At 41.3% G+C, this 16,607-nt stretch overlaps 1 protein-coding gene, 1 long non-coding RNA gene and 1 pseudogene across 2 annotated transcripts; all 3 read left to right on the top strand.

Annotated features, from left to right (window-relative positions):
* The first annotated feature begins 751 nt into the window (after positions 1–751).
* LOC133711881 (inosine-5'-monophosphate dehydrogenase 2-like) lies at positions 752–2,030 on the top strand (annotated as a pseudogene).
* A 7,908-nt stretch (positions 2,031–9,938) lies between these two features.
* Positions 9,939–10,576, top strand: LOC133713163 (uncharacterized). Its single transcript, XR_009847832.1, has 3 exons — positions 9,939–10,009; positions 10,253–10,358; positions 10,464–10,576. It is a non-coding gene; the product is annotated as an uncharacterized LOC133713163 (long non-coding RNA).
* Positions 10,577–10,839: 263 nt separating this feature from the next.
* Positions 10,840–11,561, top strand: LOC133713162 (delta-1-pyrroline-5-carboxylate synthase A-like). Its single transcript, XM_062139278.1, has 3 exons — positions 10,840–11,119; positions 11,292–11,376; positions 11,467–11,561. Exons 1-3 carry the CDS (start codon positions 10,909–10,911, stop codon positions 11,483–11,485), a joined length of 315 nt encoding a protein of 104 aa, XP_061995262.1. The 5' UTR covers positions 10,840–10,908; the 3' UTR covers positions 11,486–11,561.
* Positions 11,562–16,607: the final 5,046 nt, after the last annotated feature.

Raw genomic sequence — 16,607 nt, 5'->3', positions numbered from 1 at the left:
GATGAAGTGGGAAATATTTGGATGTGCCTTTATTTGGCCCAAAATGGCACTCGAGCCGCCCAAAAACCTCTAAGTTTTGATTGAAATATAGCACCAGATTGATAATCACACAACCAAATGAGTTGTTTCCGTTGTGTAAATGACCATTGCCTAGCATGTTACTTTGGTCGATATTATAGCGGGAACTTTTCCCTCTTTGAAACCTTAGCTGAGGTTTAAGTTGTTCACAATCAGACAACAAAACTTCGTCTTTATGTTGTCTGATTCATAAAGCAAAAATTAAAAGCCCGCCTTTGACAACTTAATTACCTAGCTAGGTTTATTGGATTTGTTGTCTCCCCGTCAAGACTTTATCAAAACAGCCGTTTTCTCTCCTCATCGAGCAGCTCTCAACCATTTTGCTAAGTTGCCAAACAAAATCACGCTCGGCGCGCGGTTTGTTCCTTCTCCTATTCAATTCAGAGTTTCAGTCTCAGCTTAGGGTTTTGATTCGACCTCCGATTTCGCTCTGCCTTTTTCGATAGAGAAACAGAGAGATCTGCTGGGCTCGGAGCTTAGCGCGATCGGCAATGGGAGTTCCAGCTTTCTACAGATGGCTAGCGGAGAAGTATCCACTCGTCGTCGTCGATGTGGTAGAAGAAGAACCGGTTGTAATCGGCGACGTTTCGATTCCGGTCCACACCAGTAAGCCAAATCCTAACGGAATTAAATGATATAGTGGGGAAGGAGGTCAAGATTTACGATTGGGCTACATGGCGAGCCACGATTGGGTGAAGCTGGCGGACAAGGAGGTCAAGATTTACGATTACATGGTCAGCTGTAAGGACATGGTTTTGCCTTGGAGCTCCGATTTGGGGAAGATTGAGGAGTTCATGGCGGAGAAAGGTCGTGACGTGGCGGCGATGGTGAGGGACGACGAGGTTGTTGACATTGTGGGGAAGGAGGACGTGGAGCGGAACAAGGGGTACCCGAAGTTGGGGGTCGGGTCGTGCAAGGTCGGGGCGGCGATAGGGACGAGGGAGTCGGATAAGGAGAGATTGGAGGAGTTGGTGAAGGCTGGGATTGATGTGGTGGTTTTGGATAGCTCACAGGGAACTCCATTTATCAGATTGAGATGATCAAGTACATCAAGAAAATGTACTCAGGTTTGGATGTGGTTGGTGGGAATGTGGTGACTGTGAGTCAGGCGCAGAATTTGATTCAGGCTGGTGTTGATGGGTTGAGGGTTGGGATGGGGTCTGGCTCCATTTGTACTACTCAAGAGGTTTGCGCCGTCGGCAGGGGACAGGTATAAAGATGCATTCTTTTTGTTCCAGTATTGGTTTTGAGATGTGTAGAGTTTGATTAGACTGTTTAGATTATTAGTGGATGAACATTGGACCGAGGACTTGTCGAATTAATGGCATTTTTGCTCATTGGTGCTTGCTTTACTCTCTTGTTATGATATTAATGCCAGCATAGAACTTAACCAAAGGTTTGAAACCCTGCAGTGTGTAATATATAGCACTATAATTCCATTCTTAACTTGTGAAGAAGTGTGGATCGTGTGATAGCTATGCCTTCTTGTACTGAAGGTTTTTTTTATGTTGGCAATATGTTTCAGGCAACTGCGGTTTACAAGGTTGCATCTGTTGCTTCACAAAGTGGTGTGCCTGTCATTGCTGATGGTGGAATTTCCAATTCTGGACACATTGTCAAGGCTTTAACCCTTGGGGCTTCTACTGTCATGATGGGAAGCTTCTTAGCTGGAAGCAATGAGGCTCCTGGGGCTTATGAGTATCAGGTAATGCCTGAGATATGACAGGTTTACTGCTAAAGCAGATATACTGCTCTGTTCATGGTATGAATTGTTGAAAGAGTTTCTATTGTTGAGCTGATATAGTATAGGATTTTGGATAGGGATTAAATTACACAAATGTAATTTGTGAAGAATGTAATTAAATGATAATTCATTATGTTCTAAGTTCTAACAGGTTGATCCAAATGATTGGTTTGCATTCTTTATATCAAATGATTCAAGCACAGACTAGGCTCTTCTTTATATTTTTTTCTTTGTTCATGTTTTAATGCTTATCAATGGTTTGTGTTCTTTGTGTTTCTGTTCAATCTTCTTAGGCTCTTCTTAGCTTTTAGTATTTCTGTTTCCCCAGTTTGTATGCATTTTCTGTTTCTTTGTATTCAGTGTGTGTAAGATCTGGGTGTTTTGTACTAGAGATTGGTTTTTGAGCTTGAAAGTTCTTTTTGTGTTCTGGGTTTAACAATTTTTTGCCTAGTTGATATCTAGATATAACAAACATTTCTTTGGACTCTGACTCTGCAATATTTCATCCCCTCTCTCAACCCCCTCCCCCCCCCCCCCCCCCCCAAAGCATCCTAAACAGGGGGAGAGGAAAGCATGGATTTTTGATCATTTTTATCTTTATTAATCTTATTCCCTTTATCTACATCCACAGCATCATTTTCGATTGACTGTCAAAGAATGGAAGAATTTATGAGGAAGCTAGTACCAAGCATTTGAATGAATATGGAGAAGCTGGGTTGCGTACGTTGACGCTTGCTTATAAAAAGCTTGAGGAGTCTGAGTATTCTGCTTGGAACAATGAATTTCAAAAGCAAAATCATCTATCGGGGCTGATAGGGAGGTGATGCTCGAGCGAGTAGCAGAGAAGATGGAAAAAGACTTGATCATGGTTGGTGCAACAGCTGTGGAGGACAAATTGCAAAAAAGGGTAAGATAAGCTTCTTATTACAGTAGTAAATAAGGAACTGCCGTTTTGATTTACGGCAACTTAGTACCTTTTTTTATTCTCTTAGATGCCCCAATGCATATACAATCTTGCACAACCTGATCTCAAGATCTGGGTGTTGACAGGGGATAAGATGGAAACTACAATCAACATAGGGTTTGTCTCTAACCATTTAAGTAGAAAGCACTAACGTGAATAATAATAAAGCTACATTTCCCCCTTCTTTTTAAATCTTTTTAAAATTTATACACATGTAACATCATTCCTTATTGTTTTTATTTATTTAAAAAGATTGCAATAATGGAGGACAAGAGCCAAAAAAATTATTTACTCCAATAAATGTGGACCAAAACCTAATAATATTTGAAAAGGTAAACAAGTAGTTGCATAAAGTTGATTGTTCTTTTATACTTTTTATGTCTTTCATTGGCTAGGTTCAGTTAATAGTGCATGTAATGGAGCCATATTAGGAGTTACTGGCACGTTAGTACTCCTAGTAACAGAGATACTACAATGACATGTGGTGCTTCGTTGGAATTGTTACCTGACTATGAACAGATAGTGTGTCTGTCTGTCTGTGTGTGGGTGGAGGGTCATCTGGGTCTGTATTTATATAACATATAATAGCTTACATGTGATAATGTTTGTATTACATGTCTAAATGGGAAGCAAGGTGTCTGTGGTGGAAGCAAGAACCAGTTTCTCAATTTACAGTGAATCTCATATTGATAGTTCGTAATTGCTTGCAGGCTATGATGGCCAGTGACTTTGCTATTGCCCAGTTTCAGTTTTTGGAGAGACTTTTGGTTGTCCATGGACATTGGTGCTATAAAAGGATTGCTCAGATGGTAATATCAGTATGCTCATCTAGTACTTTATTGTCACAGATTTGTTAAAATGCCACTTGCTTGTGCTTGTATGTTGTATGCTGTATACTTGCACATGCTTAGGAACACGAGAGCATGTGTCTACTTAGTCTTCTTTTTTGAACTTCATCCACTTGTTGATGGAAATATTTTGCTTTTCAGATTTGCTACTTCTACAAAAATATAGCATTTGGTCTGGTACATGCTACTTTGAGGCATTCACCGGATATTCAGGGTAATCAATATATGATGACTGGTACATGCTATCGTTCAATGTTATTCTTACCTCATTGCCTGTGTGTTGCATTCTGCTTTTTTCTCCTTATTTCTTAGTTTGATTCTACGCAGGCTGATGCTGCTGCTTCCAAGAATACTTCAACCATGACAAAGTCCTCTTCATCATCTCAACCCAATTGTGGATCACAGATCTCTAAAGAGCTGGTCAAGGCACATCAATACCGAGCTATTTATTTGACTTTTCACTTCATTCATTTGCTTGTGTTTAGGGCATGCACTAGAATGCATTTCTTGTGTAAAATGTTGGTTTCAATGATTGGGAAATGCACCCCTTTTGCTTTTGAAGTTTAAAGTATTGGTTATATGAATCATTTGATGGTTTGGAATGTTTGTATTTGATAGAGTACTGTTCATTTGGTAAATGGACCAAATGAATGCACAATCTAATTCAGGAATGGAATGTTCAAATGATCACACAACAGATTAGATATAATGATAACTGCCTGTTGTCTAAATGGCCAAAAAGGGGACAAAAACACATTGTAATCAATCATATCACACATCGGTTTTTAACGAATCAGTGTCTTCTGATTTATACTCAGACAACAGAATTAATTGAACTTTGTTGTCTTAAAAGTTAATCACACAACAGAACCAATTGAACTCTGTTGTCCTAAAGTTTATCACACAACAGATATAGTCCAAGAACTGAAGTTTGAAGATCAATCAGACAACAGACAAAATAAAAAAATGTTGTCTGAAACGCTAAACATACAACAGCTTAAAACTGGCACTGTTGTCTGAAGACAGCGCCTCAACTGCTGCGCAGCTGCGCTTCGCATTTGCCGAGCCATCTGCCGAGCTATCACACAACAGTTATAACACATACCTGTTGTCTGTGTGTTTATCACACAACTGTGTTCCACCGTTGTCTGATTTTTCATCAGACAACGGCTCACTCTACAACGGTGGGACTCCAAATCCCACATCGGTTTTCTGCCGTTGTCTGATGCGATTTTTGGTGTAGTGTCAAAACAAACATTTTGGCACGCCCAGTGGGACACGGTTAGAATTTCTTTTCTCTTGAAGACATTCAACCACCGGGCTTCAAAACAAACATTTTGGCACGCCCAGTGGGACTATACTAGAGTCTTTTTTGGTTCTCGCTCTGCTCGATCTACAACATCGAGTATCGATTGTGATTTTCAAGAAGCTCAGCAAAAGTCCTCGCCACGAGGCACAAAGAATCCCACGACGAGGTTGGTGCTCTCCTCGTCTACAATCGCTCAACAGAAGTCAGGTCAAGGGACACCCCCGACGACCGCACCCGAACGGTGCTGGCACGCCCGCGCAGAAAAGAGACTGTTGACCAGCTGCAGCAAAATTGGAGCCAAACATTTTGGCACACCCGGTGGGACTATACTAGAGTCTTTTTTCGTCATCATTGAGATGCGAGGGGAAAATCTTTACCAAAAGAAATTCCTAAAGTGAATTGATGGACAATGTTGCCACCATTGGCGATACCGCCATTAATGATGAGTTTATGCCTATTCCCATCCCAGAGGGGGCAAGCATTGATGAACAGCTCGCGATCATCATGGCCAACATCGAGAGGAATAAAGAAAAGCAAGCCAGGGACATGTCCATTTTGATCGCAAAAACAAAGCAGAGGTTTCGCGATTGGGACCTAGAAATTGAGCAGAACGCTCGAGAAGAGGTCATTTATGAGGCTGATTTGCCTATAGGTGGCAATCAACCTAATGGCCTCACTGGTGAATCACAGCGTTACATAGAGGCTACTTATGGAGAACGTCATCAACAAGATTGTTCTTCAGACAAGAAAATTGTCTCTGAACAAATATCTGATGTCTCCACTGATCAAGCCAAATATGTGGCTACTGATCAGATGCATGGGGGGCAAGATATGACCCATGATCATCCCTTTGATCAAGAGAAGTTGGCGACAGTTGGCGACAAAGCCGATCTTGGGACACCGTCATCTTCCAAATTACAATTGGAGATCATGTCTCGTCAACCAACAAAGATACTTGGGGGGCAAGAATACCCCTCTCACAAGCCAAATTCCTCCAAATTCTTCAACGAGAAGTATCTTTGTTCTTTTTCTACAAGCTCTCATAGGAGGGATTTTTACCCTACAAATTTTGATACATCGGAGCTTGGAATGAAGCATAGATGGCCTCCCCCGTAGTCTTCTAGAGGTTAGCCAAACGTGTCGCTGCTAGCTCCTTGTTTTGTTGTTAATTTTCTGTTAGTTTTTAGTTTTTTACCTTTATTTTCATAGTAAAAAAAAAAAAAAAAAAAAAGTTGAATTTGGTAAGGGGTTGTGAATCATAACGGAATAGGTGAAGTCTCTTTTGTTAATATTGGCCTAAACTCCTTATTGGTGCCTAGTTCAGGTCCCTTAAGGTTAAGGGCGGCTTTTATTAACACTTGTTGAACTGTCTTCACACTTATGACCTTTCACATCTTAGTAAGTATAGCCTATGTGAAATGGTGTCTAGAAAGGGGACAACGTTCATGACAGGTTCTTGAATCCAGAAGTGCGTGCAAATGGGCCTAAACCACTATGTGGGAGTAGCTCATGCCAAAATGGATTCTGCCTCTCTTGTTCGCCCTCCCCCATCTGGCCATTTCAGTAAGGTTGCCCAAAGGATTTGAAAGAAAATTTGTGTCTAGACGACTATACTTGGGCCGCATGTCTAAACCTTGATTCACATTGTCTTATTTTAAAAAAAAAAAAAAAAATACAAAAATACAAAAAGAGTTTCAAATTTGTGCGTCGCGGAGGATGCAAAAAATTGTGTTCTTGCCTAATAGTGGCTGGAACTTGCTAATATACTTAAGAGGCCATTGGTATTGGTCTGGGCACATATACAAGAGGCATTTAATATGCCTAGTATGGTATTAGCAGTGGAGGAGGTCAAATCAATATTTTTGCCAATAATTGTGGCGAAAGCTGGGTTACGAATTGTTGGCAGCGAAGTGGTTTTAATTACATGGCCTCGCAAAGGATGGTTCGCGAAGGAAGACTGGCGATTAATATATGTATGCTCATTATATATAATTAAGAGGGAGAGAGTCCACTGTTCAAGTAATTTTAGTCAAGCCAATACAAGTGGCTTTGGAGCAACGACATTATAAGAGCAGTGCTGATTCAAGACCTCTTCAGTCAAGACGAAGAGCAACATCTCTAAGATGATCTAAGTTCTCTCTAGAGCAAACCTCTCTAAGAGCAACTCCTCTCCCTCTCTTTCTCTTTCTCTTACCGGTGATCACACTCCTAGTCCTAGTCTTCTCAGAAGCCGACTTTCAGTGCGACCAAACCCTCTGTCAACGTGCTTCGGTCCTAGTCTCCTCGGGAGCCGACGGTAGTGCCGCGACCACAACGGTTACAGAACCAGCCAAGCAAGGGTAACGCCCTAGCAACCCAGCCAAGCTAAAGTTACGCTTTAGCAAGATCTCAACATTTCCCGGTGATGTCGCTCTGCTCGATCTACAATATTGAGTATCGATTGTGTTAACAAGAAGAAACTTCAGCAAAGTCCTCACCACGAGGAAGAAAGAATCCCACGACGAGGTTGGTGCTCTCCTCGTCTACAATCGCTCAACAGAAGTCAGGTCAAGGGACACCCCCGACGACCGCACCCGAACGGTGCTGGCACGCCCGCGCAAGAAAAGAGACTATTGACCAGCTGCAGCAAAATTGGAGCCAAACAATCCTATCCGCCGCGCTGAACGACACGTCAGACCCGGAATCCTCACTGCTCGAAATCTCTATGACGTTAGCCATCCCAAACCCTAAAACCCACACCAGTTAGCACAAACACAGATCTAGCCTATTCTTACATCAGTTATAGCCAAGAACATCAAGAACAATTTACCTAGAAAATGTCAAAATAAGAGCAAACACACTCAACCCAGATTCGACCATCTAGCAAATCCCTAAACGCCAACTCTCTGCCAACCACCACAACCCAACCCCCCCAAATCTCACTTCACACCTCAGAACACGCCAAAGAAGAACAGAAATCATCCCAAAAAAAAAAAAAAAACCAAAAACAACAAAACCAGAAAATAGCAGATCCAATGAAACAGGGAAAAGGGAATCCAGGTACCAACGTCGGTGGTGAAGCCTACGATATGATGGTGCACAGTTATCTTAGGGGGGTGAGATCGTCGTTTCTCCGGGAACGATATCTCCAAGCTCCGACAACCTCTTTCTTCAGTCTCGGACGAACAGAGCGAGAAGACGACGACTATGAGTTTGAAGCTTTTACCAAAGTGTCAAATCTCGCTGAGTTTCCCCCCCTTTTATGTCAACATCAGCGCATTCTCAGCCGTCCGCTAAAAAACGACATCACACACCAGCCGTACACGTGTCGCGGATCTCCACTTACTCTCCGGATTAACCGAGGCGTCGCCTCGGTTACGGAATCCATAATTACTATCATTAATGGCGAGAAGACGGCCAGGCTTAGGAGACAAGCCTCCGCACGCTAACCCTCTACGGGTTGGACACGTGTCAACCACCACCAGACGAAGCGTCTGGTGGAAGTAACCACTTGGGATGACTTCCCCAACCGTCTGAAGCCTCCGCTGAGCGAAACCCCGCCAGCGGAACTTCTCCCTTGCCATCCTGCAAGCGGGGCGTCTTCCGCTACACCCCTCTAGCGGAACCCCCTTTCATCTTGCAAGCTGTGTGCTTTGTTCAGCGCAATATCGCTCAATAAAGTACCGCCAGGCACGTCTACTGGACGCTGCTTCCTGCTGCAGTCAGCGGGGGGATATCCGCCAGCGGCGGATCCCGAGGCCACGCCTCACTCTGACAACGCCCGCCACGTGGCGTTACGGTCAGACCGTCCCTACGGGACACGGGGACTTGTCAACAGTCTACGACGGCCCTGATCAGGCACGTTGACCCCCGTCACTCGGGTACTTAGATTGAGTTCGCTACTCAACACCCTCTGCTCCGTGCAGCTCCCCCTCAACAAACAATTTGCCGACCATCCGGAGGTCTATCTTAGCCGGGGAGTGGGGGACTCCCTGGGGGGCCTAGCAGGGGCCCACCCGAAAGGGTATAAAGCGTTTGCTCACTAAATCCATGGTTGACAACGCACTGACGCTAATTATGCTCTTGCAAAGTCTAGCGGATGAAAACGCTTCAAACCGCCGAGCAACTCCCCAACCAAGATTGCCCTCCTTGACTGGGGACTTGGGGGACTTGTACATACATGTACATTTGCAAGCATAATTAGCTATAATGGGCCACGCTCATTGTACCGCCAAAGGTACTAATTCCAACCAAAGGAATGACATGCAGACACACCGCCAGGCGGGCTACAACCTCAGCGTCGGATCACCCCCAGGTCACCGCCGACGCGCCGCCACGCGCCGTGCCAAAATGGCATCAGTAGCTCCCAGAGCTGGGAACTGAAGCACATCAGTCCCACATCGAAAACAAGGAGGAGGTCAGCCTCCTCCTCACCTATAAAAGGTTCTCTTCTCTCTCCTCATTTATTACGCATTCAATACTTACCTACTGTTACTTTGTCAACATAAATACATTGACTAACTTAGGCATCGGAGAGTTGAAGACCGCCCGGCGCGGTCTCCCTCTGACGCCCTTTGTATTTTACTTGACAGGTAGCGGAAACTTTGAGTATATCACAAGTATCGATCCGCCCACCAGATCAGCGTTAACAAAGGTTCAGCTACCGCCGAACTTTTAGACATTAACATAAAGCTACAACTAAAGCAGCTAAACCTGTTCTACAATAGCATTGCTGAACCAATTCCAGTAGCTAAACCATTTTTTTTCAATCAACTTTGTCAGGTTAGCCTTTTTCTATAAAAAAAAAAATTTCACTCTTTCAATAAAATGCTATAATTTTTCTTTTGTATTTTATCGTTATTATTTATTTTTATCGTTAGCATTTATTTACAAACACAAAGGATAAACACGTAAAATTACAAATAATAAAAAATATAAAATATAAAAATAAGGATATATTTTAACCTTTTTATTAGAGGTAATTTCTTTTTGATAAATTTTATTAAAGTTAATGAGGATACAGTAATATGGACCATGACCTTCGTCCCAGACAGAGGGAGTTCTTCATTGGCTTCACAAAGGGCCAGGTTTGTATAAAGTTCTCTCCTTTTTTTTCTTGTATTGCGTTAAATTTGATTCCTTTATCTTTATAGCTGTCTGGGTTTTATTGGGATTGTTTGATATTTGCATTCATTGAAAATTTGGGCATTGTTGGCTATCTGGGTGTGGTTCTTTGTATGGTGTATGATCATTCAATTGAAATTTTTATATGAGACTTTGAAATGTTCTCTATTTAAGAGAACATTCATAAATTGACAATTTTCAAACAGTTGCAGCTCTGCTGATCTCCAAAAGCCAGCTGAACTGGATGGGAAGGCATGTGCAGCTGTTGGACAGCCTGATCTGATGGCTCTCTTGAAGTCCGTGTTTAGTGAGGTGAGTGCATGCAATGATCTTCTCTTAAGTAGTTCTTAGGACAGAACTAATTTGTTGTATTCTAAAAGGCTCAGGTTTTTGCTTCTTTGTTATATTTCCTTGCAGGATGTGACACAAGCTTAGTGTCTTGTCACAGAAAGTGACTTTAGGGGTAAAGATTTTCAAAGGCAGCTGAAAGAAACGGTCGATCACTTGCTGTCTTTAAAGACTATACCTATCTTCAATGAAAATTATGCAGTTAGTACCAGAACAAATTTATGTGAGGTATATACCACTCTTCTATACATGAATCAGAAATAGATTATGAAGCTTTGGCTAGTCTGGTGATTCCGACATAACAGACGAATTATATGTTCGCTACACTTTGCCAACCCTTGATTCCATTCTAAAAACTCGGAAATGTATACGTTTCCGCTTAATAGGTAGTGTGCACTAATTCCACAGTCATGACCACCTGTGCAGGATTCTTCTTGTTTATTTTGGGACAATGACAGTTTGGCAGCTATACTAGCTAAGGAGCTAAAGGCTGATCTTCTTATCCTTATGAGTGATGTGGAGGGTCTCTACAGTGGGCCTCCCAAGTGACACAAATTCAGAGCTCATTCATTCATACATACATAAAGGAGAGGCATCAAGGCGGAGTCACTTGTGGAGTAAAATCAAGAGTGGGACGAGGGGAATGGCTGCGAAAGTAAAGGCTGCTGTTGATGCAGCTTCTGCTGGCATCCCTGTTTTCGTCACCAGGTGTTCTTCAAGACTTGGTTGGTGTCATCATTTTATGAAATTTTGTTAGAAAACTAGTGCAATATTAATATGACTATATCAATAGTCTTTTAGACAATGACAAACCTGCATGCCATAATGGAATTCAATTTCTGATATTGAGATTGTATATTGGGACTTCTCTTTATTTGTCTTCACCATAATGAACAGATGGAGAGAATGGACAAATTGGTGAGGGAGTCCGGAGAACCAGTACTTGCCAAGAATTTTGTCAAAATTTGGCAAAAAGTTTTAAGTGAGTTTTCGTTTTATGGTCCGAAGTCACTATTAAGTTCATAGTTATGTTGAATTTTTTATTCTGATGATTGTTTTTCTGTTCTCTAAGTGCTGATTTAGCTTGGTGAAGCTGATGATTGGGAAATATATCAAAAAGTGATTGGTGGGCAAAAAGTGATTGTTTTTTATTTTGAGAATATGATGCAAACTCTAATGAGGACTTTTGTTAGATATATTGTTAGCTTCCTTGCTTAAGAAATGATTATATTATAAAGACCAAATTTTGAATATTTATCTTTGTTTGAACATATGTATGAATGATTAACTATGTTTCTTCTAATGCAATTTTTTTTATGAAGATTTAATTGTCTCCTTGTATGTTTAATAAAAAAATTATCTTTATTCATCTACCTCTTCCAATTAGGTTAGTTGACAATTAAATTGAGTGGGAGGAAAACAAAAATTGCTGACAAATTTCAACAAATAAATCTAGTGGAAAAACATTTCCGACCACTTTTTCCGACCACAATATCATTCTCGGAAATGTTAGATTATATTTTTCCGACAGGAAATATCAATTTCCGAGAAAAATATGACCCTCGAAACTTATTCATTTTCGATGCCAAATAGTCGTCGGAATTAAATATTCTTATCGGAAATAGTTTTTTCCGACCACTACTATTCGTCAGAAATAAGTCCTTGGAAAAAAAATGGATTGGCTAGCAACCAATTTTTTCCTACAAGCGACGAATTATTTCCAACAAACATCTTTTGTCGGAAATACTATTTGTCGTCGATGAGGAGTAACAATTTCCGACCACAGAAAAATTATTTACGACCACATCTGGCTGTCGGAAATATATCTTTTTCTGAGGGTTGGTCGGAAAAAGACTATTTCCGATGGTTTTTTTTCCGAGGACCACCGAGGGCACCTTGCGGTCGGAAATAGCTTTTTCCGACGGGGAAAGTGGCTTTTCCGACCAAATCGCACCCTTGGAAATGACTATAATTGTTGTAGTGGCATTGACCCTGCAGCAATTTAGTGCCATTGACGATCTGCTGAATGAACTTGGTATGGCCCGCCAACGTCAACCGGCAGCAAACGCCCAGGCTCACGACACTCGAGAGGCTTTGAATAGCCTCTCTCGAGAAATGGACATCTCTCGCGGTATTTTAAATGAGCGAACCATCCGCTTGCGGGAACTACAAATCCAAAGGTCCTACTTCAAACTTCGGATCGAGGACCTCCATACCGGTTTAGCCTTTGTTGAAAATGCGATTGCTGCAGAAGAAGCCCAACTCGATGAACCTCTAGCTGCTTCTGAAGAAATGGGCCGCAACCTGGCCCGTCTCAGAGAACGGGCCACTCAGGCCGAAGCTAGTGCTATTGCGGCGAATCTCATCGTGGAGGAACTTTGCTTGAAATTGAACTTCGCCGGCCAATCTCTGTAGGCCCCCTCGAAAACCGTTCGGTCTCCTCACATGCTATTAATCCTTTAATAATAGCTAACTCCTCAAAAACCGCTCCTCACATGCTGCTAGTCCCTTTTTTTCCCGAGATTTAAGGCATTAATCACTCGTTGAAAAACAACGGTCGTGAAAAAATAATCTCGTGAATAGAACAGTTACCTCCTCAAAAACCGTTCGGTCTCCTCACATGCTATTAATCCTCTAATAATAGCTAACTCCTCAAAAACTGATAGGAGCATTTTAATGCAACGTTTTAACTGCATTTCCTTACATTTCTTGCGCCATTTCCTTAGTAAAACTCTGTTTAGGAAAGTTTCCATTCTTTGATTGGGAAAGTTCCTATTTGTAGAAAGTTTCCATTTTTCTTAGTTTCTATTTTCCATTTTTAGAAAGTTTCTATTCTTGTAGTTTTCATTTCTCATTTCTGGCAAGTTTCTATTTTTCATTTTTTAGTAACTTTCTATTTTTCATTTTTTAGTAAGTTTCTATTTTTCAAATTAGGAAAGTTTCTATTTCTCATACTAGTTTCTATTTTCAGGACCTCCGAGCTAAAAAGTGGAAATGAACACACGAATGGAAAGAGGAGCTTGCGAACGTCAAGGGAAACAAAAATGAAGAACATTGAACCACACATTTGAGCAGAAATGAAGAAACAAGCTTTCCTAGTGCAACCAGGAAATCCTGCGAACTGGAGGAGAGCTTACCAATGAAGTTTCCAACGCAACTATGAAAAGAAATGAAAGAAATGAAGTGTTTTGCGTTGGAAAATATGAAGGCTTGAAGATGAAGCAACGTGGCCCAAGAACTCTCAAGAATGAAGTGGATTTTCTGCAAAATGGACCAAGGCCCACCAAAGCCCATGACATTAGGGTTTGTGACGCAAAACCCTAAACCTAAAGTTGTTTTGCCGTGAAAACCAAAGGGAGGAGAGAGAAGTGGCGTGAAAATCAAGCAAGGATAAAGAAGATTTCGGCAAAGAGATTTCTTAGGGAGATTTTAAAGGAAAGAGAATATGTGTTGAACTCGAAAACCTCTCAAAAGAAGTCTAGATACATTCCTTGAAACCCTAAAGGAAGTTTGGCCGAATTGGAAGTGCAAAAATCAGAAAATTCTCAAGGTATTTCGGCAAGAAAATCAAGGGAAATATTCTAGGAAATTATGTAATTGGTTGAGACACATCATAGGGCTTACTTGGCAAGATTTCATTGGAGGGAATTATGTGGAGTTAACAAGTCTTTGCCGTGAGTTTCTCTAGGGTTTTACACGGCCTTGGAGACCAAGTTGCCGTCCCCTATATAGTCTCTCCTCTTCTCAAAGTAAAGAGTTCCTCTCCCCATACACTTTACACTTTGAGAAAAATTCAGAAAACTCTCTAGCCTAGCCGTGCTCCTCTCCATCCTCTAGGGCAACCACGAAGTGCAAGCAAGGCCAAGGAAGAAGAAGACAAGCCGTGAACACCATCCATCCTCCACCTTGAAGATTGCTTTCGAAATTCAAGAGACCACCACATCAATCGTTCATCACCATCTCCATCTCTTGGTGTAATTCGATTCTCCCTTGTAACTTTGTTTTGTATTTTCGTTGGTTATGCCCTAGTTGACACATATGTTTGAACAAGTATTGTTTTCTGAAATTTTATGATTAATTGTTAATTTTCAGATTCATGTTTTGCGATTTATGGTTGCTTATGTGTGAGTGTTTGATTAAATTTGCATGATAGAAATCTTTTGTATGTTAATCTTAAAGGGTTCGAAACTTTTAGGGTTTTTATATAATTGGTGCTACGAATTTAAGAACATGAATCAACTTTTTGGTTTTGTGTTCTTGAATCAATAAGTAGTAAAGGTTTTGTACAAAAACCGAGTTTAATCAAAGAAGATTGCAATTAGGTGGACTTTTTCATACTAAGTTGCACATTTGAATTGATAGCCTTTCTAGATGCTTATTGCGTTAAACATGTATGATTGACTAGCTTTCTAGGGCTTGAATGCATGTTTGATAGGATTAGTCTATGTGCTTTCACTTAGATTAATTAGCGTTGAAAGTAAAATATGGGAAATTGTTTGCTTTAAGCGTTTCACATGATCAATTCCTCTTGCATGACTATGATGAACAATGATGAACTTGAATCAATTTTAATCATGAGTTTCGATTTTGATCTTTGTTCTTGCATTCCATTTGTATTTTTATGTTTTTGCATTTTAATTAGTTTGTTTACTTTATTTATTTTCGAAAGAAACCAAAATCAAAAATACCCCCCTATTTCGTAAATAATGTGCATATGTGTGAATATTATACTTTGTTTTAATTTTAATTGTTTAATTGTTTGACAATGACAGGTGTACCCTCAATCCCCGGAATAGAACGATCCCTATTTGCTTATACTACTAACGATCTTTTCAGGGTTAAATTATGCGCTTGCTTTGAGCGCATCAAAAACCGCTCCTCACATGCTGCTAATCCCTTTTTTCCCGAGATTTGGAATCACTAATCTCGATTTACTGACATCGGTTTTGAAATTGAGCTTCATCCAAGGGTGGGGATTTGCTTGAAGTCCCTATAAATAGTTGTATTTCAGGAAGGGAATACTCACAATAACTTTTATGAAATATTCAAGAAATGGCCTTTCAGTCCTTGCTTCTTTTTCTCCTTCTTCACAAATCTTCCCCTCATGAAATGACCTTTAGCCTCTAAATTTTAGGCTTTATGGCGTAATCTTAAGCCTGGGTTAGGCCTTATGGCGTAATCTTAGGCAACCCCTTGTTTCGTCCTTCTGGAATTCTGCAACAACAATGCCAGGTTTCAGATTGTTAATGCTTGGATCCGTGGGGATCTAATTAACGATAAGTAGAGAGAGAGAGAGAGAGAACGACACAAGAAGTATAGTGGTTCATTTCCCGCCTTAGCGGGAAACTACGTCCACTTGAATGTTTAACTAGTGTGTTCGGGCCTTGCGACCCAAAGGGATTACAAAAGATGTAATGGGATCGATGTTTAAGTGAGAGGAGGCACTCCTTTTATAGGTGAAGGAGTGCTCTTCCTTTACATTTTCTTAGATGTGGGACTCAAAGTTACTATTCTAGTCTAGAAAAGCATATTGTGGAGGCAACTTGGCAAGGCCGGAAAGGTGGCTTCCCGGCGACGGATTTGCGACTTCCGGATACCGTAGCGTAGCTTGAACATAGGGCTACAAGATGCAAGTAGCGTTTGGGCCTCACCATGGCTTGTGGGTGTCCCAAAGAGGGTGTTAATTATGCTTGGTGAGATAGCAAACTAGTCATGCTAGTAGGTATCTACAAGTCCCCGAAGTCCCCAAGTAAGAGGAGCTTCTTGGTTGGGGAGTTATACACATGATGTCACCAAGCATAAGTAACCGGGAGGTACGAAGCCCCTACAAGTCCCCGAACTCCGTAAGCAAGAAGGGACTCGTTAACCTGCACAACAAAGACAAAAAACAGGCATACGTAGAATGCTCGTTGCATTGGGCAACAAATGTGAGTTGTATGGGTATGCGTTGGCATATATAAACGTATGGGGTGCGTGATACATGTTGATGCAAATGGATTGCATATGATAAATATGTTATGCGCGCAAGGAGACGAACGAGGTCGAGTTTGACGGGGTTATGCTCGTGAGATGTAAGTTGCATGAGTGCCGCGAAGGTATGCATTTGTAACTCATGAACGATGACCGCGCGTACGGTTGTGTCTGTTTGGTCACTACTAGAATTATGCTCATAGACATCATGACAATTAAATCGGTGAGAAATACACGCGATGT

Source organism: Rosa rugosa, chromosome 5 (genome assembly GCF_958449725.1).
Source record: "Rosa rugosa chromosome 5, drRosRugo1.1, whole genome shotgun sequence".
In the NCBI taxonomy this organism is placed as follows: domain Eukaryota; kingdom Viridiplantae; phylum Streptophyta; class Magnoliopsida; order Rosales; family Rosaceae; genus Rosa; species Rosa rugosa.
Note: the sequence above shows the minus strand (reverse complement) of the source record. Positions and strands in the feature narration are given on the sequence as shown.